Raw genomic sequence first — 26,090 nt, forward strand, 5'->3', positions numbered from 1 at the left:
TCCTGCAAGGTTGATATTGTTACCCCAGTTTCTTAGGTGGAAAAACTGAGGCTCAAAGAGTGAAATACTTTGCCCCAGGTGATACGTATATTAAGTGGTAGTGCTTGGTTTTTTAAACCCAGGTCTACCTGACACCGAATTTCTGACTTTTTATGCTCAGATAGTTGTCTGCAAGATGGACATGCTCCTAAAATAGAAAAGAGGAAAATGTGAATTCAGTGCATATCCACATAGATTATAACAAATATCTGAGGCATAAGAATAAGTTATACAGACAATATGGAAAACAGACTTACAATATTCAGTGCCTGAGCATATAATTGGATGAATAGAATACAGAGTGAACATTTGGTTCTCTGGCAGAGCTTACGTATGGTATGACATAGAGCAGCTGTCTCCAGAGAAAGTTCTTTGTTTCTAGACCGGTGCGACACAAGCAGCATTTGAGCAATTCGGGATTTTTTTCTGCTTTCACTATAAACAGAGTTCATGGAATTCTGCATGTCAAAGTTAATGCAATGAAAAGAAGTCACAGAGTATGGAAATAAACCTTAACTCCTTCTATAAACTAAGAAACATGTTTGGCATCAAGAGGCCGTACAAACGCTGTCATTACTTGGATGGATTCTGAGGTCTTATTTAGCATATGAAATTGCAGAGCAGATCCTATTATGTAAGGAGATAGGAGGACAGCATACTGTGGCTATAAACCGAAGAACTTTGTGCCCTTCAGGGAAGAGTTAACAGGACAGATATACGTAGGGACGTGTGATAAGAATGTGGAAAATGAATGAATGGGTGGCATATATATGTGACTGTTGCTGAAGCCGGGTTGCTGGATAATCCTCAGATGTCAGATTTCCGTAAGGCCAACATGTGACTCAAAGCTTGCCACTCAACAGAGAATACTGGGCTGTGCTGGTATTAAGAGGCTGGCTGGAAGCTAGGCTCCCACTGTGCACTAGCCTAACTCCCTGTCGTTTTCTGTGTGTGGGTGGGTGTGCGTGTGTGTGTGTGTGTGTGAGGGTATACATTTTTATGCAGTGGGTGTTTAAAGAGCTAAGCACTGAAGCTGGATTTCCACAAACGATCATCACGAGCACTCCAGACAAACCAAACTTCCTCTCTTGGTATTTTTTTTTTTTTTTTTTGCTTTCATCTTTTTTTTTTCCTTCTTGCAAATCCCAAAGGGAGCACCCCTAACCTCCAGCCTATGGGATTGAGATGATTTTCTCTCACCTGTCCATGTGGGTGCCCTCTCAAGGTTAGAACTGAAGCTATGTGGGACCGGCATATTCTCAAGCACCAGATGAGAGGAGCTGCGTGAAGGAGTAGCAGACACCAAAGGAAGAGGGACTCTGCCCTGTTAACATGAACAGCAGCTTGCAGGTTAACCTGCCCAGAAGCTGGGCTACTTCAAGTGGCTCACTCCAGGAGAAGTCTGAGCATTCTTTTTTTCTTTTTTATTACTATAGGATGGAGGATGAAGCTGTCCTGGACAGAGGAGCCTCCTTCCTTAAACATGTGTGTGATGAAGAAGAAGTAGAAGGTGAGCTTCATGGGGCTGGGGAGGTATATGTTCATACACTCATGTCTTTGTAGAGAATAGCACCCATACATTTCATATATCTTATATTCTGGAAGTTAAAAACTGAAGCTTTTCTATGGAGTTTTGTTAGTCTGCACATTTTGCCTCAACACAGAAAGTCATTTTAAGAACTTCATTGGACCATTGGAATCTGAATTGGTGTGGTCCTGCATGGTTAACAAAAGGGGGATGTTTTACTTTTGAAGCAGGTGCCTATGGTAGCCATGCCTTTCCGTCAGAAATAAATGTTTTTCTGGATAGTTACCACCTTGCAGTGACTAATGCAAAGAAGCTGCTAGATTTATCTCAATGTACTTGGCAGCATCTTCTGATATTCTTTCTTACAGCTTGCAGGGTAGAGAAACAGATGTTGTAGAAGGAGAACGATATCATTATTGCAGCAAAAATGGGTGTAAACTGAGGACAGAAAGAGGGGTGATCATGGATGCGTTTCAGTTAGGAAATGATGGACAAACATTTTTTACTTAAAAAACCTCCAGGACCTCTTTTGTTAATGTTTCCCAGTGTCTGTAAAAAACCAAATGAGAGTTAAATTTTAGTTAGTGCTATTATGCTTTCAGTGTGCCTCTCTTTTCTTGTCTTTGGACTTATCAGTAATGTGGGAATAATACTGTTTATTTGATAGTGAGAAGATAGGGCTTAATTAATATTTATTAAAGTAATAATGTGAGGGAATCACAGATATACAAGGTATTATATTTACAAAGAGATTTAAAAAATTAATGAGAGTTGTAGATAGCACTCCTAAAGTGAAATGAAGCTTGCACATGAACTATGTCATAAATTCTGCCCTTTAAAATCACCTGAGAGACAATTCATACGTGTTTTGGAAGCTCTAGCCTGATTGGTACGATTTGGTGAGCATCTAATGCCTACCCAAAACTTGGACCAGTGGGGTGGGGGTGGGGGTTGGAAAAAAGAATACTGTGTGTTCTGGAGTGATCCTTCGACCAGACTGAAGACCAGGTCCTGGGCACGTGATGCTTTTGTGCCTCCTGGAATAGTTGGAATAGTGTGGCCATTATGATGTTTCTCACGTTTGCTTACTATGTTTCTTTTGATCGTGTAGTCTCCTCACCCCCCATTTCCCTCCTTTCCTCACTTATGCTCTGGACTCTGACTAATAAGAATTTGATGCCCAAGTAACTTAGGAAAAAGGAAACTACAGTATTTTCTTTCATATTGTTTTATGGGTTCCTTGCACTTTTACAACATGACTGTGGGAAAATGTCAAGTTAGTGAGAGCAAAGTAGTAAAACTTTTGTCTTAAGATTCTTGTGCCTCTGTGTTAAGACTCCATTGTGGTGACTTTGCCACTGTCCCAGTATTAATGAGGAGAAAACAACCTTTTTTTTTTCTTAAATAGTTTATTGTCAAGTTGGTTTCCATATAACACCCAGTGCTCATCCCGACAAATGCTCTCCTCCATGCCCATCACCCCCCACACCCATCAGCCCTCAGTTCTCAGCATTCAAGAGTCTCTCATGGTTTGCCTCCCTCCCTCTCCCCAACTATTTTTCCCCTTCTGAGATAAGAATCTTAAAGTTATAGCATATGAATGTGAGAAATATTGTAGGATTGAATGAACATATACTTTCAGGACAATTAAATTAGAAAAATCAGTGGGAAGGCTTGGGAATGAGATGTACTCTGTGTGTGTGTGTATGTGTGTGTGTTCCTTGAGAATAATGTTCTTGCTAAGTTCACAGGAAATGTAATTCACTTCTTGGGTTTGTAAGGTCTGTAGGATTGACAGCACTCCACTGCAGTAGGATATTAATACATGGATTTCTTAAGGCCTTCACTAAGTTTATTTCCTAAAGTATTATGCTCGATTTTCAAGCACAAATGCCATGAATAGCACTCAAATCTGTAGTCAGGTTTCTTTAAGAAGAAGCAAAAAGACAATAAAACGTGGTAGAAACATCTGTAAAATTGTTTGGCTTTGAGATGATTGAACTTGCCTCATGGTTTTTGTATATTTTTGTATTCTGAGAAGACTTCTGTTGTCATGATTATCTTTCACGTTGATTGGAGTCTGAGCTGATTATACTTCTTTTGAGGCATGTTTCTCTAGATGCCCGTTCCTGAATTTTGAGACCCTATAAGATGGTTGCTTATGGTGTCATTATCTGGTGGAGACTACCCACCAGTGCAGGCTCTTCTCCAGTACGAGTCTTGAAACTGCAGTTTGGGACTTTCTGTTTCTAATTTGGTGCCCTCTTAGTAGACCCTCCCATTTTCCTCACCTGGCTTCATCTTGTGGGGGTGACATCACTTAGATTGTATAGTGACTCCATGTGAAGTATAAAGAAGTTGAAATAGATGGGTTTATGGCTTATTCATGGTCTCAGTGGTTGGGAATGAAAACTGTCGACACCTCTAAAGAGGATTCATAGTTGGAGAGGGAATATTTTCCTCAAGGACATGAGTCCATCTCATAGTGTTCACTGCATAGAGAAGGGCATATTTGAAGGAAAGCAAACTTTCATCTTTGTTCTGAAGTGGTTGAGTTTCTGGTAGTATCATGGCAGAAGTAGATGCTCCAGTTTTAAGGATCAGAAATCCCAAGGGCAAAGGGCTGGACCACCTTTCATTTGTATTATTAAATGTTTCCTTATATCCATGCAGTTATTTCTCTTGCTTCTAGGGTAAACATGGTTGAAATATAATGCAGCACACTTGGCAAAAGTAAACTTAAAATAAATTTTTTTTCCAATTTTTTTTAATGTTTTATTTATTTCTAGGGGAGAGAGAGAGAGAGAGAGAGAGAGACAGTGTGAGCAGGTGAGGGTCAGAGAGAGAGGGAGTCACAGACTGAAACAGGCTCCAGGCTCTGAGCTGGCAGTCAGCACAGAGCCCGACGCGGGGCTCGAACCCAAGAACCGCGAGATCATGACCTAAGCGAAAGTCGGACGCTTAACCGACTAAGCCACCCAGGCGCCCCTAAAATTTTGTTTTTTGAAGTAATTTGCACAAATCAGATATGCTCCCAATAAGCGACTATGAGGGTGACTTAAGATCCAGTAGCTCTAGTCACTTTGAAATGTTCATGCTTTTAAAAGTCTTTTTAGGGTCTCTTAATTTGTGATCATAGGATTCAGCTCAGCCTGAAGGTGAGCAGGGCCAGATGCTGCCTCACAGTTCTTCTACTGCTGTCGTTCTGTGAAGGGGAGACAGACTGAGCCTTCCAACCACGCCCTGAGTTCACCTGGTTCAACTTTTCTCTCTGTGGGTGGCATGGTGCTTAATCCACGGTCTAAAAACTCAGTAGAAAACCATCAACTGCAAAGCTCACTGAGAATAGAGTGAGTCAGAAGAGGAGTCATCTTCTGTTTAAATAATGAATTTATGTGGGATATATTTAAAGACCTACACCTCATTTTCACATAATTCCCTTCGTGTGCATTTGTGTTAATGATTTAAAGAGATACTTTTTTTTTTTTTAAAAGGCAACCAAGTGGCACTTTAATCTTTAAAATAAAGAGAAGCTTTTATATCTGTTCTTTCATTGTTACCTTGTATCAGTGTATATGTACGCCTGTATAGTTTTGTAAAGTTAACATTTTTTTGTGGATAAACTCATGTGAAAATTTCATAGTATCAGATACTCCTACTTGGTTCTGTACCAAAAGACTCCAGCTCCAGCCTTGGCACTTCCACAGAATTGGTCCGTAGATGACAAATTGGTAATGGACATCACCCGAATGACCCAGAAATGTTGGCCATAAGGAACAAACACTAAGTTTTCATTTTGAACACATTTAGAGGAAATTGGCCAGGTTTTACTGGGTGAACCAGGGTTGAGATCTGAAGAAAGAGCCCCAGGTAGCTTTTTCTAAACAGAAGGAAATCCTATGGATGTTTTATCCATAAAAAAGCCAGCCAAGATTTTGGATCTGTATGATATAAACAGATTACTTAATATTCTCATATTTTGCAATAGGGGAAAAGAGCAAACTCCACCTTATCCTTTGAGATAAGGCCTTGGCTCTGCAGGGCTAGGTACCTTCCCAGCAAGCCTTGGCAACTCTGACTTTATGAGGAGGGGCCTTTTCTTAATATGAAGTCTAACCAGCAGCTCAGGAAGCATAAAATACAGCAGGACAATATTGGCTGAAACATGTCTCCATTTCTGAAGTTGTGATCAGTGCTCTCAAAGCTATTATGATATATTGTGGTGGTTTTCCTCTTCTATTCAAAACCAAGTCCAGAAGGAAGTGTGCTCCCATCTATCCAAATGGAAGAAGAATTTTTACAAATTCCCATGTCTACTGATGGACGTTAAAGGAGAGAATGGTTAGAAATTCATGGAATTTAAGGGAGGATTATTTTTAGGGAAATAAAAGCAAAAAAAAGTAGATCAGGGTCTGAACAGAGTAGATGTTTACTAGATATTTGTTACAAGAAAGAATTGAATAAGTGAATATGTAATATCACTAAGTAAACATAGGTAGAATTACTTATATAATCCTCTGACGTTTTTGCTTAAATTTTTAGTCAGCAATTGGGTTCCCCTAGTACTCTTTATTAAATGAGACGATACAGCCTCTAATGATCCTGTCCTCGCTGTTACTGCTATTTGATTTTGCAGAGATCACTGACATATTTATAGTGTTTATATATCCACATTGATAAGTAAAAGAGGGCCTTTAAGCATGTCTGTGTTATTCTCTTCCCTGAGAATATATACTCTGGTTTTCAAAGAGCGAGACTACACTGATGAAATGGTGACGATTGTCTTTTCGGAGGTCAGGATCTCAACATTTTACAGACATGAAATCATAATGACTTAACACTATTTTTCACTAGAGGATATCATGATGACGTATTTATGTGTATTGGAGGAGGTAGTATTCTAAAGAAAAAGTGGGGCCGGGTAGACATTTGTTAATAATTACAATGGTTAAAAACGTAATTGCCGAGAAGGAGTGAATGAAAACCTATCGGATGGGAAGGGAGGGGCCAAGTTGGAGCGAGGGCTATTCTGAGCACTGGATATAAGTGTCCGGTTGCATTTTGCTGACCTCTTCTCCGCTGTTCACCCTTATTACTCAGAAACTGTGTGTGTACAGAGGAAACACTTGGGCAAATATTGCTGAAGGAAAAGGCTTCTTAAAAGAAACTTGTATCCACCCACCGGAGAGCTTTAAAGAAATGTGGTGAGGTGTGTAAGGGTTGATACTTGAATAACAGTGTGGGTTTCCCAGAGCAGGTTGTGTTCATACAGACCTTTCTCAGCACCCTGCTTCTTTCCCATCATGGCCTCAGCTGAAAGCCTGCCAGGGTCGCTAGAGCAGGCAACGCTCAGCTCAGGAGCTATTCGACACCTCCTGCCACATCAGTGAGGTTAAGTATTTGCATATAGAGTTCTTTAGCTTCAAGGGAATCTGATGGTAGTTCCATGGGTTTTGAAACTGGAATAAGACATTTCTTCCCAGAATTTTCCAATTATAGAGAATTCCCAGGTTAGTACAGTTTGGGCTAAAGCCCTCTTGAGGACACTTTCTGTCCTAGGTGTCTACCTTCTTTTTTTGCAATAAGCCATAAGAAATGGAACTCATTGCTTGGGTTGTGTTCTTCAAGGATCCAGAAATTCTGAAGTAATGTACTCGCGGCAATTTTGTTTATAGTTTGAGTTTCTTTCTAGAAGCTTTCTCTGGTCATATTTTTGAAACATGTTGTTTGATGTTTATTTTGGGGACATAGTGTTTGATCTATTTTTTTATTATCTCATGTTTTAAAAATTAAAATAGTTGTTAACACTGTTAAAACAGAATGGCTAAGCATCAGCTTGGGAATAAAAGTTTTAAAACTCTTGCCTAATCTATTGCCGAATCATTGCATAAGTGAACAAAGCAAAGTACAGTTTGGATTTTGGGTTTCTTGCCCTGTAAAATCAGAGTAATAGAACAGGCCATTTACCAAAGACGTGCTTCAATAATTATCAGAAACTACATTGCCTCTGTACCTGGCGTTGGGAATAGGGGAGCCTTATTTTGAATCACTTTCTTTACTTTGTCTTTCTGACTGATATAATTCCATTAATAATTTTCAGTGATTATTATCAGTCCAAAAATTCTAACTAACATCTTAAATGTTTTTTATTTGCTTAATTCATTTTTACCAACATCTATCCTTTGCCTTCCTAACCATACTTGCATCTTGTACTGAAAAAGACAAGTTAGAATGGTCAAGTAAAGTTTCCCAAGTCCTACTGTCGGTTTCTCTTGGGACTCATTCTGGTTCCCTTTAAGCTCAGGAAGTGAGATCTAATTTTCATGGGTAGACTGCTCTGATCCATATTGCCCCCAGTTTGTTAAATCTTCTTTTTCAAGAAGAGACATATTAACTATAATTGTATACAAAGTAAAATACAAGTGTGTGGCTGTTGTCTAATAAAGCCTGTAAAAGTGCTTCTTTTGGAAACGAAGTGTACCAATGAAGAGGATTCAGGGGTCCGTTTTATATATATATATATACACACATATATATGTGTGTACACACACACATATATATACACATAAATAAACATATATGTATACATATATGTATATGTATATGGACATATATATATATTCCTCCTTCCCACCCAGCATAGACTAGAATAATCCTGTTCTTTGTTGGTTATTATATAATTTAGGTGCCAATGAAATGAGATTATGCAATAGTATAGAAATAAACCTGAGCTAAGTATCTCCCCATTTTTGTCATCACAAAATGCAGAATCATTGAGGGAACTGAGAATTGAGTATGATGAGAGAGAATAGAGTAAGATTAGAGTAAAGCTGAATAAGGCTCAGTTGAGGCTTTCTTGTTGCTGTGGTGAGCTTGCTGGTGGGGTTTTATTTATTTAATTTTTAAATTTAATTTTACTTTCTGGCTGCTAGCATTTAGGGGACTGAGGTGAGAGCCTGCCATGTCAGGAGCTCACAGGAGGTTCCAAACATGGTGCCTATGAAGCTGCTGATTGCCAGGTGGGATGAAGGTGAAGGTAGGGAGCATGGTGAGTGACACCCATTGAATCAGCAGTATAGGTGACTTAAATAACTTGCTTCTCTGAATAGCTGCAAAAGCTTTTAAATCTGGTTAATTGTTTTTACCTTTCCACGGAGTTAGAATTAGAAGGCAGTGCTGTATCCAACATGTTCACCTTTCTTTATAGTCTGCTGACTTTGCAAGGAGAATAGACTCTACTTAAGCCTCTCGAGACATTGTTTTACTGACTCTTTTCATGGTGGAATGCTCAATAACTTTCAGCAGGCCAAAAGTTCTGGAAAAAAATAGGTTTTGAATTTTAGTAATATTGGCCAACATATCAGCTTTAGGGGGCCAGAACTGCACATTTGTAGTTTTGTTAAATCACCATCCCACCTCCAGCTGATTATCAGATTTTCAACAGGTAATTCTATCCCTACTGAAAAACAGAGAAAATGTCTTGGATGTGGAATGAAAGCTTATAATTGAATCCAATGGATACATGTATTTGGCAAATTAGATCAGTATCTGTTTGTTCAGGTACTTTTATCTAGCCTGTGCTGTGGGTTAGAGAACATCGTAGAGGGGCACTTGGGAGGCTCAGTCAGTTAAGTGTCCAATTTCGGCTCAGGTCATGATCTCACAGTTTGTGGGTTCAAGCCCCACGTTGGGCTCTGTGCTGACAGCTCAGAGCCTGGACCCTGCTTTGGATTCTGTGTCTCCCTTTCTTTCTGTCCCTCACTCACTCACACATTGTCTCTCTCTGTGTCTCTCTCAAAAATAAATAAACATTAAAATTAAAAAAGAGAACATCGTAGAGAACCAGGAATCTCAGAACCTATTTCTGTTTCTGGCTCTGCCCTGCCTTTGTGGGTGACATGAGGCCAAGCATGCTTATGTGGTTACATTTCCTTTAGGCAAAGTGCAGTTAATGACCTGTCTTCTCATCTACCTACCAGAGATGCTCTGAGGATTCTTGGATAATACCTGAAAAATGCTATGATATTGGCAGTAAGCCATTGACAAATTACTTACTTTCTGAACCTTAGTTTTTTTCCACAAAGAAATAGCATTTGTGCCTCCCTGTCTCCTAGTTTTGCTAAGAGTACTAGTAAAGTAATTTGAAGTCGCCAGGATGAACCCAGTAAATTTAAGATCCTGCCTCCCTTGGATATACTCCTTGCCTGTAATTTATTGTCAGTGGTTGCTGTGGCTGCAGAATGCTCTCAGACTAAAGCTAATACTGATATCCAGTAATCAACAAATTAGTTGATTAGTATCTGTGTTAACTCTTCTTATTAGCTTTAACTGATGCTCAGTGCTTTGTTTTTCTTTAAGCTTATCAAAATGTTAAGAACAGTTGCAGATATAAATTCCAATATGTTGCTTTTCTGGGCTTACATGTGTCATTGAATATGATAGCATATCCCAGTGCAGGCCACAATGAATGTTTGATCAAATAAACCAGTCATTATTTAAGGACAAGGTTGGCTGGTGTGATAATGTAGAGAGTGGATCATGTGTGTGGGTGAGTTTGGGTGGGAAACAGGGGTACATATTTCCCATAGAGTGGCATGAATTTGAAACCAAAGGCTGTACAGGAACCATCTAGGTCAAGCATGATGGAAATGTCACATTTTGTGGGCATGTGTGAAGGCGCAAAGGCAAGAAAGAGATAGGCCTATTTGAGAAGTGGAAATTAGAACATTGAGGCTGGACCATGTGACCTGGGTGAACATGGCCTGAGGTAGATAAGACCCAGATGATTCATGGCCTTTTATGCTATGCTAAAGATTTAGGATTTTATTGAGTACGCTCTGGGGAGCCATTGCAGAAGGGTTTTAAGCAGGAAAGTGACCAGACAAAATTTACATTAAAAAAAGTGTTTTAAATGTTTATTTATTTTTGAGAGAGACAGAGAGAGAGACAGAATGTGAGCAGGGGAAGGACAGAGAGAGAGGGAGACACAGATTTTGAAGCAGACTTCAGGCTCTGAGCCGTCAGCACAGAGACTGATGCGGGGCTCAAACTCACAAACTGCAAGATCCTGACCCGAAATGAAGTCGGGTGCTTAACTGGCTGAGCCACCCAGGTGTCTCCCAAATTTGCATTTTTACAAAAAGATCCCTTTTGCTGATAGATGGAGAGAGCATCACAGGAGGACAAAGATAAAAGTGAGAGACTGTTGCTGAGATTCAACTGAGAGATGATGTTTTGGTTGTACTAGAGTGGGGACAAGAGATGATGGAGATACCTGGGTTGAACTGGAAGGACCTGCAGAGACACAGAAGGGTAGGTGGGAGCAGGTGCTTCTAGATTTCCGCTGTGAGCAATTTGGGAAGTTCATGTGCCGTTCTGTGGACACGTGAGGTCTATTCCCTCTGGAGCCAGAAAGGAATTTGAAAAGGGAGATGGATGAGAACTAGAAGAAGCACCTGGAAGAATAGGAGGTGGAAAGAACAGAGGAGAAGAATGGAAGGTGTTGGAAGAGCTTATGAAAAAGGCGAGAGAGAAAAGAAGACACAGCCTGGCTGGCTGCACCTTTTCATAAGCTCCTCATTTTGGGGATGAGCACTACATTGAGAAAGTCTGGGTCCTTGCCCCTGTTAATACGGTTACTGTCAGTGTTGCCACAAGCAAATCACTTTAACCTGTCCAGGCTCACGTATCCATCTGTAAGGTGAGAGTTTTGAGCTGTATTTTCTCTAAGATGCTTTTTTTTAAGCTCTTAAAATTCTATAACCGTTCTAAATAGTTTAATTGGTTAAGTGTAATGGAGGACATAGAGGGAAAGACTAAAAATTTTCTACCATTTCTCAAAGTGATCATTGGTGATCAATGGAGGGACAGATGTCACAGCCAGAACATCATCCTATTTTGGGGCAGTTTATGGAACTAAGGATTGTGAACTTAAACTGGTCATTCTATAAGACAGAAACAATTTCGGAGAATTTATAAGCCCTTTTCTCCTTCTAGGTAATTACTAAATTGAAAGGGCTATTTTATTTTTTTGCCATATTTTGGAGACAGTGGAAGATGGGAGGGGTGGCATTGGTGGGCTGGTCCATGGTGGTGCCAGTGGGAAAGTGGGAAGGAAACCTTGTATGTCCAGAACCACCAAGGGTTCCAGTCTCTATGTTATTCACTGGCTCTTTGGCTTCAGTTGGTTCACTGGTAAATGAAAAGGTTGAACCATATAATGTTTAAGGTTCTTTCAATTCTAAAAGTATGATTATGTGCTGCTATGTCAGTGAATGCTGTCCTTCTCTTTTCTGGGAACATGAGGAAAACTGTAGCCGTGAAGATTCTGCAGTTGGCCTTATTCAGGCTAATTTAAGTGTCTTGGGTCTCTTTGCCTACTTCTTGGTTATTTAGTCCTGTGGCATTATCCCTATCACATTTACCTATGTACTGGTATGTGAGAAGAGGGAATTATGTGAACTAATATTAAATATTGAATACTTGATTAGCCATGAGTGCATTAACTATATGGTGGATTATCTGTCTATAGCAACTAAAGACTATTCTTCCTATTACCCAGCCAGGGCTTACGCCAATGCTAAAAGGGAACCCATAATAGAGTTGGAGATGGACAATGTGGGTAGGATGAGAGTGTGAATGTGTGCATTTATGTGTCTCTCTAAGCTGCCTCTCCGGCTGCAATTGCAAATCCAGTTATCAGTGACCATTGGATTAGCCATTGTTTTCTCTCCTCCAACCCTGCTTCCCATTCAATTGTGCAAATGGTGACCACAAGGGAAATAATGGAAACTGTCAGTTCTCAGTGTTTGCATCACAGATGGATCTTATCTGACAGTATGTGTAGTGCACATTAACATTCACCATCCTCTTTTGGGGGTCTGGGGTATCAGGATGAGTGGAGGGTTCATCTTTTTCTGTTGGGTGATTCTTCTTCACTCTCAGCCCCGCCCCACCTGGCACTGGCCTTCCCAGGCCTTTTGGTTCCAATCTATTCTGCTCAGTCAAGTAAAAGGACAACAGCTCCTGGGGGTTGGCACTCACTGTGTGAAAGCTCTGGATGAAATTCTACCCGGAGCAGGGTGGAGATTGCCAGGCACGTGTTTCTGGGCAGGTTGAGGGAAGATTGAGGTTATGGAAGGTGTTCTCTGTGTCCAGCATTTAAACTCTGTATAATGACTAAAGCAGCCCAAGGAAGGGCATGTTAGACTTGATCTAAAGTTGGCTCTTCCGTCCTGCTCAGGGTGCCTTTGCTAGAGAGCAGAGGGAGTTCACAAGTTGTTACCAGGTCTCAAAGGGGTAAGAAGATCCTGCTCTGTATTTTCCCCCACAGAAAGGGAAGGGAGAAGGAGATCAACACTTGTATGGCACCTTTGTGTACTTGTGTACCATATGCAGTGGGAGACAATTTATTGACGTGCTTTGATTTGGATTGTCCATAAAAATGATCTCTCTCTCTCTCTCTCTCTGCATCTCCCTATATATGGAGTCTGTACAGATATCTCTGTATATTTGTATATACCTGTATCTATATAGATATAAATAAGAGATATAGATATGTAGATATAAATACAGATTATATTTGATGTGTACAGATGAATAGAAAAGAGATTTTGCTAAAGCAAAGTTAAAATTACTTTGGAGACTCAACCTTTTAGGGATTGTGAAGCACTTCAAGAACTGAAGTTTATGAAAAATAAGGTGACTTTAAGTCTTGTTTATTTATTAAGGTAGGTTCCCATACTACCTGTAAGTGTCTGTTCTAGCTTAGATATTTTCAAATAACTGATGAGCACTGAACATATTAAAGTTACATGTCTTTAAAAATATTCACTACTTGTAACTTTGTATAATGCTTGCCAGTTTTTGCCTCTTATCAGCTATTAGTGATGGTAACTGTAATGGAAACTTAACTTCAGTGTGTGGTCTTAGAGTCCTCCTCTTTACCTAAAGGCTACAATTAGAACTTCACTAGAAATGAACACTTGAAAGACAGGTGTAGAAGTTTACTCAGCTAAAGGACAGGAGGTTAGCCAAGTAACCCTAAGCTTGACTCCCTTTCATGACTTTTTCCTGTACCTGTTTGTTCCTGCCTAGAGATTGTTAACATCATCATCATCATCATCGTATATTAAATATTAAAAGCACTGTACTTGGTAAACAAGCTGAGATTTCTTATCAGTCTTGCTTGGGGAACCTCAGGTTGCCCTAAGGATTTCTGGGAGACTTTCAGTGGACAAAATTCTCATGAAGTTCAGTGGGAAGAAAAGTATTTCCCTGTTTTTCATCACTTATACTATTTGCTTGCATGCCTAACCTCAAGTGTGATTAGTAGCATTAATATTAAGAGATTACTTACCAGCATTCAAAATGATTTATAAGTACATAAGTAATATATAACTTTCTATTAATAAACATAGGCATTATTTTTCTTCTATGTGAAAAGTGGCCTCTATCCAAAATCCAAAAAGAAAAATCAGCCCTTGTCCCGTGTAGTGGTACATGTTTGAAATGCAAACCCTCATGCAAACATCTCACCACGGGCTGACATTCCCTGTGTTAACTGCAAAATTACATGGTGCTTTTTGAAGCGGGTTGTCTTTTCATGAGTTGGTATTTATGCCTGAGTAAATTAGCAGTGTTACTTGGATTATATCTTCTTAGAGCTGCTTATGGACACTCTTCTGTGTTTGTGAGTCATAAGCTAACAAACTATTTGCATTTCATTTATTAAAGTATTTAGGTTTATAGGTACTGATCTATTTCTTATTATATGACGTGTCAAACACACAGCCTCTGAGGCATCTCAATTTGATACAAAGATTCTGTTAAGGTTCTTAGTCCTCTACGTCTAAAAAATCTTTGACATTTGTTTTGGTTTAAGAAGTAAAGTCCACAGTATCTTTTTTTAATTTGTCACTCATCTAGAGGTTCTGCCTCCTCTTCCACATTTCATTCCATAATTAAAATAGAAATAATAAATATCTCTTAATTTTGTTTTCCTCTATTACATCCCTCTTGGCTATAAATACAGCATGTTTTAGGCATCTTGGCTTAAGACCAGCTCACTTTAGATAAGCCAGGAAAGGCAATATTTGACTTATATTTTGGGAATATTGCTGATTAGTTCTAGAAGAATGATACAGCGTGCCAAACATTGTGGAATCTTTGAACGGGAGAAAACAGAAGTTCAGTTGATTATAGAAAGAGCAGCAATGGGAACATCCGTCAGTGTTTCATTAGACATGCATGTAGAAGGATGGGGATGGCAAAGATTTTGTCTGTCCTCTGAGGATCCCTTTTAGATTGATCTAAATCTATATGTCTAAATCTCTGCCTAGAAACCTATCCTTCCCCACAGCCATCGCCATCCTCTTTCCCCACTACTGACATCTCAGATTTTAAAAAATATTCATATGATTCCTTATCCCAAAAATGATTTAGTGTGAAGGGAAAATAATGGTTGAAAAGCTGGAAGAGTGAGGTTAGTGTATAAAATGCATGGCTCAAAACTCCGTCTGCCCACCACTGGTTGGCCTGAGATTTGTCTCTTGTATTTCTGGCAGCCAACACAAGGAAGGAAGTGTAATTAGTGATAAGACTGATAGTATAAATGCTGTCTAGCACAAGCTCCACCCCCAAGAAGAAAAATCAAACCAACAAATCACCACCAAAGTAGTGATGAAGCACTCACTATTCTTTTATTTTATTTTATTTTTGTTTTTTTCTTTTATAGTTTATTGTCAAGTTGGTTTCCATATAACACCCAGTGCTCATCCCAGCAAGTGCCCTCCTTCATGCCCATCATCTCTTTTCCGTTCTCCCCCAACCCCCTCAACCCTCAGTTTGTTCTCAGTATTTAAGAGTCTCTTATGATTTGCCTCCCTCCCTCTCCTTATCTATATTTTCCCCTTCCCCGTGGTCTTCTGTTAAGTTTCTCCTGTTTCACATATGAGTGAAAACATATGGTATCTGTCCTTCTCTGCCTGACTTATTTCGCTCAGCATAACACCCTCTAGTTCCATCCACGTTGCTACACAAGGCCAGATTTCCTTCTTTCTCATTGTCATGTAGTACTCCATTGTATAGATAAACCACATCTTCTTGATCCATTCCTCAGTTGATGGACATTTAGGCTCTTTCCATGATTTGGCTATTGTTGAGAGTGCTGCTATGAACATTGGGGTACATGTGCCTCGATGCATCAGCACTCCTGTATCCCTTGGGTAAATTCCTAGCAGGAAGCACTCACTGTTCTTGATATTGCCACTTGAGAGCTATTTCTCCTGTGTGATTTTATGAGTTTGTCAGTGACAGTATCCTTGACTTCCCTGAACCTTGGTTTCTTTGCTTGTATAGTTATGTTAATAGTAGTAGTTAATTTGTGCAGTTGTGAGGATTGCGTGAGGTAATAGATTTCGGAGACCTAGCCAGAACCTGGCACAGTTGTAAGTATCCAATAAATAGTTGCTATCATCTGTATGTACAGTAAGAACAGTAATATGTTTCCTATAGGACCTAATAGATCTATCTTGTATATAGAGGCATATGTGGTCTAACTATTCAGTGTTTTTGTAGAATTTTGAGTTTGGGTGGAGTAAAACCTTCTTCTGGTTTGTCTTCTGGTTTGATGGCTTTAATTCTACAAAATCCTAAATCACCCTTGGTAGCACATTGTCTGTGACAACCTCTTAACTTGAATGACTACAGAGTTACCAGGTGTAAAAGTTTTCTGTTGTTCTACAAACAGGATAGCAACTATCAATGACATTAGTTTAGAAATATCTCAGGAATTGGAAGAATTGGACATGATAGCATCACAGGACTACTTTCAGCCCAGGTGGAGCAGGTGAGGATGGGAAGATGCAAGCATCACCTAGTGATAATTTCTGACAGTCAGAGATAACTAGGAAAGCCATGCTTTCTTCCCAGTGGTACTGGCTATGGGATGGATTGTGAGATATTCCCAAGACACTTGCAGTTTGTTGGGAACTTACACCATCTGTCAGAGAAAGGCATGCAGGGTATTTATTTTAACACATGATACTGAGGCCACTGCCAAATCAAGGACTCAATGCCCTTTGACTCACACCTAAATGAACACTGTCAAATGTAGATTTCAGGTTTTACTTGATACAATTTTAGTAGCAAAAATGCAAACTTTATTTTAATAATATTTAAAACAGTCACTGTAAATATTTTTCCCCTATTTGAGTGTAGTTGAGACAATCACCTTTGCTTATGAATTCTAGCTATTTTAGAAAAATTGTTGCTTTTCCTTTGGAAAGAAGTTTTTGGTGAAACTTTGGAATCAGTTTTTGGTGAAATTTCTAGCTGAGAGGTCTTTATGTTATCTTACTTTGTTTTACTTTTGAGTCTAAAATTTTCTTACAAGTTAAGCAGGTAACTCTCCCTGAGTTCTTTCAGCATTGTAGACTCTTCCAGTTTTGCTGGATTGGAACGCTTGTCTGTCAAGTTTCTTGTTTTTTGTTTTATGTGCAAAATAATACTACACCCTCAACCTTCGCATCTTTCCTAAGTGTTTGCTGTCATTTAATGAGTTCTAGTTTTAAAAATAGCCATCAATCTTCATGACACATCTCTGAGACAAGTAAAGATATTTTATTGAAAATAAATATCCAAATCCACCCGTGAGATTCTTATCAACAATAGTATATTTTCGTCAGTAATTCTGCTTCTGTTGATCCTGAAGACAGGTGTTCTGTGGGAGCAGCAAGAATGCTTCCATTTGAGCTCATTTTACTTTTGATATTTTTGTAACTTGGCATGTACAGCTTATGAAATATTTGGTTGTCACCTTGAGAAAGCATGCCTTACCCTCACTTTCCAAGGCGAAGTTAGTCTTGCTCTCTTCTCGTGGGCAAAAAAGTTGACGTGTAGAGCAACTGAGAAGTAATGGATGACACACAAGCACTGTCACCAGGTTCTTAAGGAAACTTAGGACCATGTTCCTTCTCTTCCATCTGAACACAAGACAGAAAAGGAAAATTTAGTTACTGGTAATGCGTGAGAAGACAAAGGAGGATGCTTTGAATTTTTGCTCTGTGTCATGATTTCCTCCGGCAGCTCTTGAGAGCCAGTATCTTCTTTACTTGAGGAATATTTTATTCTACTGTAGTTGTAAGGATCCCCACAGAAGTTCATGGCTGGGGCGCCTGGGTGGCTCAGTCAGTTAAGCGTCTGACTTCAGCTCAGGTCATGATCTCATGGTTCATGGGTTCAAGCCCTGTGTCGGGCTCTGTGCTGACAGCTCAGGGCCTGGAGCCTGTTTCTGATTCTGTATCTCCCTCTCTCTCTGACCCTCCCCTGCTCATGCTGTCTCTCTCAGAAATAAATAAAACATTAAAAAAAAAAAGTTCATGGCTGTGTGCATACCAGCGAATTATAACTTCCCAGAGGCCATCACTGAAAGTATCAAAAGTGCTTAAGGGTGGTTGTTCAGGATGGGAGTAGGTACAGAGAGTGTACTGTGCCCATGTGCATGAGGGATCTTTTCGGATTGGTGGAAATGTTCTAAAATTGATTAAGGTGATGGTTGACGAACTCTGTGACCATAATAAAAATCATTGACTTATATTCTTAAAATGAGTGAATTTTACCTCAGTAATGTAAATTAAATTATACCTCAATAAAGCTGATAAAAATGTCTGAAATTCGGGGTGTCTTGCAAGGAACCACCTTTCTGCTTGATATTTGGGCTGCAGAAAGCGGCGGCATGATCTGAAGGCTTCCCCAGCTGTGTGAAAGTGTATGCTAGAGTGAGCAGGGTGTGTGTGGACGGGAGGCAACTAAGGCAGGAGCTGGAGGAGACAGGGATAGGCTGAATCTTCCTCATGAGGCAGGGGGAGGCATGGGATCACAATGTGAATAAAACGGCACCATTTTTTGTGGTGTTGCAACTTCAGTTAAGTCCCAGAAGGTAGGGTACGTTCCTCTCCGTGGGCTTTGAAAGCTCACTCTCTGAATGACCCTCTTTGGTTAGGTTGACAATGACATGAGTTTACAGAGATCTTACCTTAAAATCCTATCAGCCCATATAATCTATCTTTCATTTTTTTATTTTAAAAATTTCTTTACTTAAATTCAAGTTATTTAACATACCATGGGCGTTTTGGTTTCAGGAGCAGAATTTAGTGATTCATCACTTACATACAACACAGTGTCATGATTTGCTCATCCCAACAAGTGTCCTCCTTAATGCCCATCACCCATTTACCCCATCTCCCCACTCACCTTAAACTGTCTTTTAAATGACTTATCAAAGGTACTGTGCAGATTTGGGTAAATATATTTACACAATCTTTCTGTGTAACATCAATATGACTGATGTAACAACTGCCTTTTTTTTTAAAATTTTTTTGCTTATTGCCATTATTTAGCAAGATGTAGAAAATAATGTGACAGGTTTAAAAATTTTCCAGCTTCTTAATTTTTTTCATGATATTTTCCTAAATCCTGAATGAAAGCAACCAACCTTTCAGTGTTTGATTTACTGAAGAATTTCGTTGGCTTTGCTTACATATATTGTGTGACTTGAGATAAAGCTGCAGGACTCCCTCAGTAGCTGGAGCACAGGAAACAATTGACACTGTTTCTTAATTCACATTGTTTCTGAGACATTTCCTACTTCCTAGTATAATACAGCTTTCCCATGAGAACAATTTGCTTGCAAATGGTTAGACATGATAAATTTCTCACTGGCATTCATTCTGTGAGGAGAATTTCACTGTACTTTGTAATAGTTGAGTTGGTGTGTGTGTGTGATTCTGTGTGCTGGGAGGGGGGAGTTTCACACTTTATATAGATGCCTCCAACCTCGTTCCAAACACCAAGACTTTTTTGGAATGCTAACCCATTCAGTTAGGGATCTGCATTCCTTAGTTGGAGGCTCTTTCCTAAAGGAGCATATCATTGTTTTAATCCTTCCAATTTAAGGGATCAACCCTGTGAATTATAGTGTTTTTAGATATGCCTGATGAGTGACTGTGGAAAGTGACTCACAGCCGTTTATATGAGGCACCATGTGTGTACACGTATTGCATGTTAGGTGTGTGATATCATCTGGGACACTGAAGTGGTCATCTAGGAATACGTCGAGAATGGGAAAGGAGATGAGGAAGATGATATAATCTCATCTAATTTGCAGTTCAAAAAGAAAGTTTTCACATTACTTTTGAGATGGTGGTTCCCACATTCAGAAGTTGTGCTGTATATAAAGTGAAAGTAAAAGTTTCCCAATTAAAAAAAAAAAAGATGTGGAACTTTGAGTTCCTTTTTTCTTCCTGTCTTATCAGATTTTGTAAAAATAATACCACTTGTCAGTTTTGCAGCTTCTACCATCTAGAGAACTAAAAGCATTTCACAATCTTTTTTCCTCATGCCCTTCTCTTCAAGGCAATTTTTGCTGGGCTGGGTTTATTTTTATCATTGCAACAACCAGTTTTTAGAAAGTTTTGGAAACGAAAAAAGAAAAACGAGAATGGCACTGTAACGGACATTCATTTTAGCTGTTTCCTAGTGTGAACATTTGAGTATTTCTGAAATCTTCTCTCCAAGTAGGTCTTATTTTTTCTCAATTTGTCCCAGTTCTAAGTCTCTATTCTGCTGATTTCGTGGAAAAAAAAAGTTTTAATGCAAAAGCTTATCCCCAGCAGAATGACTTCTTGAACTTTGAGTTAGATATTTATTTTATTTTTTTTTGCTGCTCCAAGACCTCCTTTTTCGGCACTCAGTTCAGTATAATCACAGACTCATGGCAGGCTAGAACTGGGAAGGCCTCCCAGGATCACGAATGTAAGGCTCTTGTTATATGAATGATGAGATTAAGGCCCAGAATGGTTAAGGGATGTGTTCAAGGTCGAATAGCTAATTGAAGACGGAGCTATGACCATACAAGGCGTCTTGATTTCTGGCTTGGTATTTTTTGGTTTCCCTAGAGAAAAGTCCTCTATACTGGAGTATACTCTCCCAGAATCCCAATGCCAGCCAACAGGTTGAATTACACTCTCGCTAACTGAAAACCAGGAAGAGATTTTATCTTTCCAGTTTGTCAAATGTAAAATGGTAACGAATTCATAGACATTTTCTTCTGACCTGAGGAGCTTATGAAATTTAAATGCAGCAGAGAATGTGATTTGAAATGACTGATGATCTGTGTACCTTTCTTAGGCCACCACACCATCTACATTGGGGTCCATGTGCCGAAGAGCTACAGGAGAAGGAGACGCCACAAGAGAAAGACAGGGCACAAAGAAAAGAAGGAAAAAGAAAGAATCTCTGAGAACTACTCTGATAAGTCAGATGTGGAGAATGCGGATGAATCCAGCAGCAGCGTCCTTAAACCCCTCAGTGAGTACTCCCTCCCTGGATATTTGTCTTTTTGCTGCCTCTGTCCCACATCCTCAAGGAAGACACTTTGTAGGATCTTGTGGCTAATAGGGAGGGACACAATCCTACCGGGATGGTCTCTGAAGGATAATGTCTATGGAGAGTCTTTTCTTGTTTCAGCAGGTTGTTCTAGGAGGAGATCTGGTAAGATTCTGAAAAGTTTCAGCACACTTGGGTAGTCTACATTTTGACTCGTGAAATAAAGCAGAGTGTTATACATGGTATTTAGCTACAGTAATCAGTAGTCACTGGAAGACTCAAAGGAATTTTTAGATTGCATTTGCTTAGAAATAGGTTCTATTGAGACAGTAGGTCAAGATGAGAACCGTATCTCACATATAGACATACATATATACATATATATATATATATGACATTGATGGGGTTATAGATGACATTTAACCAGGCTGGTGATTTAAAAAGGAAAAGTAGAAAAGCATCCTGTAAGTCAGAGAAGAATGTAAAGGGATATACTTCTTAAAATGTTGAACATATTAAATATCATACATTGGATAGAAGTGTTATTAAGAACAAGGTAGTAAGAGGTCAGAGAACACCCACAGATTCAATGGATAGGATGGACAGTGTGTTCAGATGTGTGCTCTTGCTTCTTTTGATGTGGAGGATATTTGGCTATCTGGGGAGCCTTGTGGCTGAAGCAGGAATGAATATGTGAAGTAGAAGGGAGAAGCAGTAGAAACACATGCCAATTTTGGGACATTCTCCAACAGGAGCTACATAGTGACAGCTTTGCATGTTGGCAGAGCTTGGTACACTCTTCATCTTTTTGCTACAGTTGCAGAAATATGGAACCTGTAATAAAATGCATTATGGGTGGCACAGATAAAGATCCAGCTCAGTCATTGCAGGTGATGAGAGGCCAAATTAGAATTAACAGCTCGGGAGTGTTGAAAAGTGAATTTACAGAGTTAAATTAAAAAGGGTGTGAAGTGTAGTGATGTGAATCTGTGAATCTCTTACAGTCTCACCACTGAAACCGAGCAGGTGGCTTAGAAGCTAGTGAGGTACTATCGTAAAAGGGGCAGTACAGATGGACCATCAAATTAGAGAGCAAAGGTTACAGGAAGGCTTGGAGATAGACCATAAAATTAAAACTTAAAGGTATTAGAATAAATGGAAGACAGAAAGGATTACAGGGCAGGAGATAAGAATTCTGTGCTTTTTATTAGAGTGTTGGGGGGGGGGGAAGCCTTTTGAAAGGAATCCTTCATATACAGACTAAAATAATGGGATCTGTTTCAAGCAAAGTCCTTGAAATGCAGATAAAAAAGGTCACAGTTAATAGTCTGCAGGAACAAAAGATAACACCCTTTTCCAAATAAATTACTACTGTGTATCTCCATTTGCTGTCTGTTTTGGTGAAGCCTGTGCCAAAACAAGAGGTTCTCTCCCGTGTGTGTGTGTGTGTGTGTGTGTGTGTGTGTGTGTGTGTATGTGCACGCGCGCAAGAGAGAGAGAGGGAGAGGGGGAGAGAGAGAGAGATCTCCCTCTTGCCCTCTGTCTCTAAGTCATCTCTCATTTTGCAATTTATGAACAGGAGTGCATCATCAGTATACATACTAAAAAGATAAAAATGCCCACCTAGACAAATGGGCCAATGGATTTTGGGATAATTATGTATGTGCCAGCTTTTTAGGAAGGGCAACAGAAACAATGCCAGTAACCTTCAAGTGGTTAACAGGGAACGAACAAATCCGAAAGGTAGTGAGACTGTGCATCAACCATGGCAGGGGAAAAGGGGGCAGTTGCTTTCTGTGGCTTTTGGGAACCAGTTTGAGCACAGCACGTAAAATAAACAAGGCAGTCCGTTCTCTTTACCCTCAGAGGTCTTCTCCCTGGGGGCACTGCATTGTTTTGTATACCCAGTTTCTGAAGGAATCATACGGAGAGACTATTTTTAAGGACCCAGTTGTTCAATGATCATAAGAAAATTAATCGTAAATGTGCCTTTTATAGTTATTTACTTGGTAGCCAATAAGTTATGCTGTAATATCCCTTGATGTATTTGACATGAGTCATCCAATTTGACATGAAGATCCTCTTGGAAGTTTATATTATCTCTGCTGCTTATCGTGGAGACAGATGGATTGGTAGCTGGTTTCTCTGGAGCACTTGTATGTAAAAGTCAGAATTGGTGCACCCACATATAGAAAGGCTTTTAACCCTAGGTTTTGGGGGGAAGCTATAGGGCTCTGGCACCAGCATGACAATAAAATTCTCATGGGAGAATTCACTGAAATCTCTGCCTAGTATGCCATTATTGCGTCTCAAAGACAACCACACACTGTTTCTGTTATTCTTTGGTCAGGGTGTTTGAGTGACTTATGCATATAGACATACCATGTCCCATAGATCAGATGCCTGCATGAGCCTGACTTCCTGTCAGGTGATGGCTGTCACCTGTGGGAAGACCCCATATATGAGTGGAGTAACTTGATGAGAACCCTCTCTGGTTCTTTCCTTGCTGTCGCCCTGATATACAACCCATCAGTGACTTTTATTGGTTCTACTTCTAAAATAGATCTGAATCTGTCTACACCTTTTCAGTTTAACTGCCACATTCCGGTCCAGGGAATCATCCTCTCTTGCTTAAACCATTGCGACAAACTCCAGTGTTCAAGTCTGTTTCCACACGGCAACGATAATCACCATAAAGTATAAATCGCCTTATGCCGCTCCTCCGCTGATTTCCTGTTGTCCTTAGAATAAAATTTTGGTTGGGCGCCATGGCCTAAAGGGTCTCACCAGTCCTGTTAGGTGCCATTCTCGTCTTGCTCACTTTACTGCGGCCACACTGACTTCTCAGTCCCTTGGTGCTCAAACCTTTTCTGCCTCAGGGGCCTTTGCACGGCATAGTCCTGTCTTCCTGGAATGGTCACCCTGCTCTTGTCCTTGTTAGCTTTTCTCTCTCTGCATGTCCTAGCTGTTAAAAATGATTATTTATTTATTTTGAGAGAGAGAGCATGCGAGCGAGCAGGGGAGGGGCAGAGGGAGAGAGAGGGAGAGAGTCCCAAGCAGGCTCCACACTGTCAGCACAGAGCCTGATGTGTGGTTTGATCTCATGAACTTTAAGAACATGACCTGAGATGAAGTCAAGAGTTGGATGCTTACCTGATTGAGCCACTGAGGCGCCCTTATGGTCTAGCTTTTAGATGTTATGGAGACAGGCCTTTTCCGATTACTCTATCTAATGCAGTTTCTCGAGTGTCATTCTTTCTCAGCTCCTTCTTCCCTTCATACTACATGCTTAACCAATGATTTTGTGAGCCTGCACCTTTGTCTTGTGCTAATGCTAGATTCTTAGCTTCATGAGTGGTAGGATCAGATTTGTCTTGTTTGGTATGTTATTTCTGGAATCTAGCACAGTGCCTGACACATAGTATGTGCCTAATAAATGCTTATTGAAAGGTAACTGGATTACTGCAGAGGAAGACATAAACGTTTTTATTGGTCTGAATATTTCCCATCAGATAAATATCCAGCTGCCTTTCTTGTTTTTGATCATTGCACATCATCTTTATATTTCCCTGCTCTGTCTTATTCCCTCTCCATATAAAATCTGGTCCTAACTTTTAATTATTCCACTTTGGAAAGTGCTGCATTATTTTAACTATTGCTAACATGGTATTTTGGTCTGGGTAGATGACTGCTGAGTATGTTGTTGCTTGTTGCCCACAACTGATGGAAGAAATTCATCCACAGGGCACATGGATTTATCATGTACACTTAAGAATACTCAGTATATTCCACACAGAATTTGGGCAGCACAGAAGCCATCTTAAAGAGGCATGGAACTGAATCGTTAAGGGCATTTAGAAGAAGAAATAAACCAATTATCTTCCAGTATTTAGGCACATCAGGAAGATGGCATAATTAACAGGTTCATTTAGCTCATAACAGAGATGCTTTTTCTTTTCTCCATGGCACTCATGTCAAGGCAGGGCTTCTCCAAAGTGAACGCATGTTTTGATTCCCACACATCTGGAGCTCGTAGGAGGAGCTAGATTTGTTTGCCTGAGTTTGGCAGCAGCGCCGAGTCAAGTCCTTACAACTGTTCTTCCCAGTGTGGTGTCCGAGCTCCCGCCCAGTTTGGGACACAGAGAAGGAAATGCATGTGAGAAGGTGTGGCTCACTGAGCACCCGTGGGAGAGGCTAGGGAAGAAGAGTGAAATGGAAGAGCAAGCAGGAGGAGAGACAAGGGAATGAGGAGGTGGTGTGGAGTGGGTGGTGGAGAGAAAAGTTAGATTGTGCTCTTTCTTAAAAATAATCCTTTTTGCCTCCTCCACCGTGCACTTTTTTTTTTTTTTTTAAGTTAGCAGCTGCCATCTCTGAGGGTTGCCCAGAAAGTGGGTGGGAAGGTGGTCTTTGATGAGGCAGGTCCTAGAAACAACACAACTTCCCACCATAGATGGTTTTAACCTCTGAATGTCTCATTTGATTAGTGTCCTGGGATAATTGGGTGGGTGGGGGTCATGGAATCACCGGCCACTTTGTGAATGCAGAGACTCTGAAGATGTGTAAAGTGTTAGGAAACAGAGCTACAAACAGAATGTGCTGTTCAGCATATTGGTCTGATGTGTAATATATTTCTTGACAAGCTTGAACATGCATCGGTGCTGGGAGGTGCTAACTGCTTCTCACACATATGACTTGTCTGTTGTGGAGTCGTATTGCTAGGTATGTGCATATAGACACTCACTCAGTCTTGCGACATTCTGTTTTTAGCTCTTTGGATATGTACCAAAACTGATGGGTTTATGCTAGTGAACATTGTTCTGTGAGCTGGGAACAATGGATGCCAGTTGGTGATCCAGTTATATTCAGGAAACTGAAACAGAGAAATGGGCAGCTGCTTTTGTTTGGTCCTTCCGGGTAAACGAACAGAGTACCTTTTCATGTGAGCCAAGATTATTTGGGGTTTTGTCATCTGACTTCCCCTTTTCCCAGTGCACACCCCTGTGCCCTCCCCTACCTGACCTCATTCTTCATAGTGCATTCCTATTTTTTCTTGAACTTTAAATGTTTTTAGGCAAGACCTTAGATCATAAAGTGAGATTTCTTTATTTTCTGTATGCCATTTGCATATCCCCAAAAT

The 26,090-nt window shown here is 40.0% G+C and overlaps 1 protein-coding gene across 2 annotated transcripts in view; it reads left to right on the forward strand.

The window, feature by feature from the left end:
* The first annotated feature begins 1,476 nt into the window (after positions 1-1,476).
* Positions 1,477-26,090, forward strand: part of SLC4A4 (solute carrier family 4 member 4) — a 299,108-nt gene continuing 274,494 nt past the window's right edge. For both annotated transcript variants that reach the window (XM_039251771.1, XM_039251773.1), the window contains exons 1-2: positions 1,477-1,549; positions 20,756-20,935. In XM_039251771.1, coding sequence (XP_039107702.1) covers positions 1,477-1,549; positions 20,756-20,935 — 253 coding nt within the window. The remainder of the gene's footprint in view (positions 1,550-20,755; positions 20,936-26,090) is intronic.

This window comes from Hyaena hyaena, unplaced genomic scaffold (assembly GCF_003009895.1).
Source record: "Hyaena hyaena isolate Hyena2069 unplaced genomic scaffold, ASM300989v1 scaffold_395, whole genome shotgun sequence".
Lineage (NCBI taxonomy): Eukaryota > Metazoa > Chordata > Mammalia > Carnivora > Hyaenidae > Hyaena > Hyaena hyaena.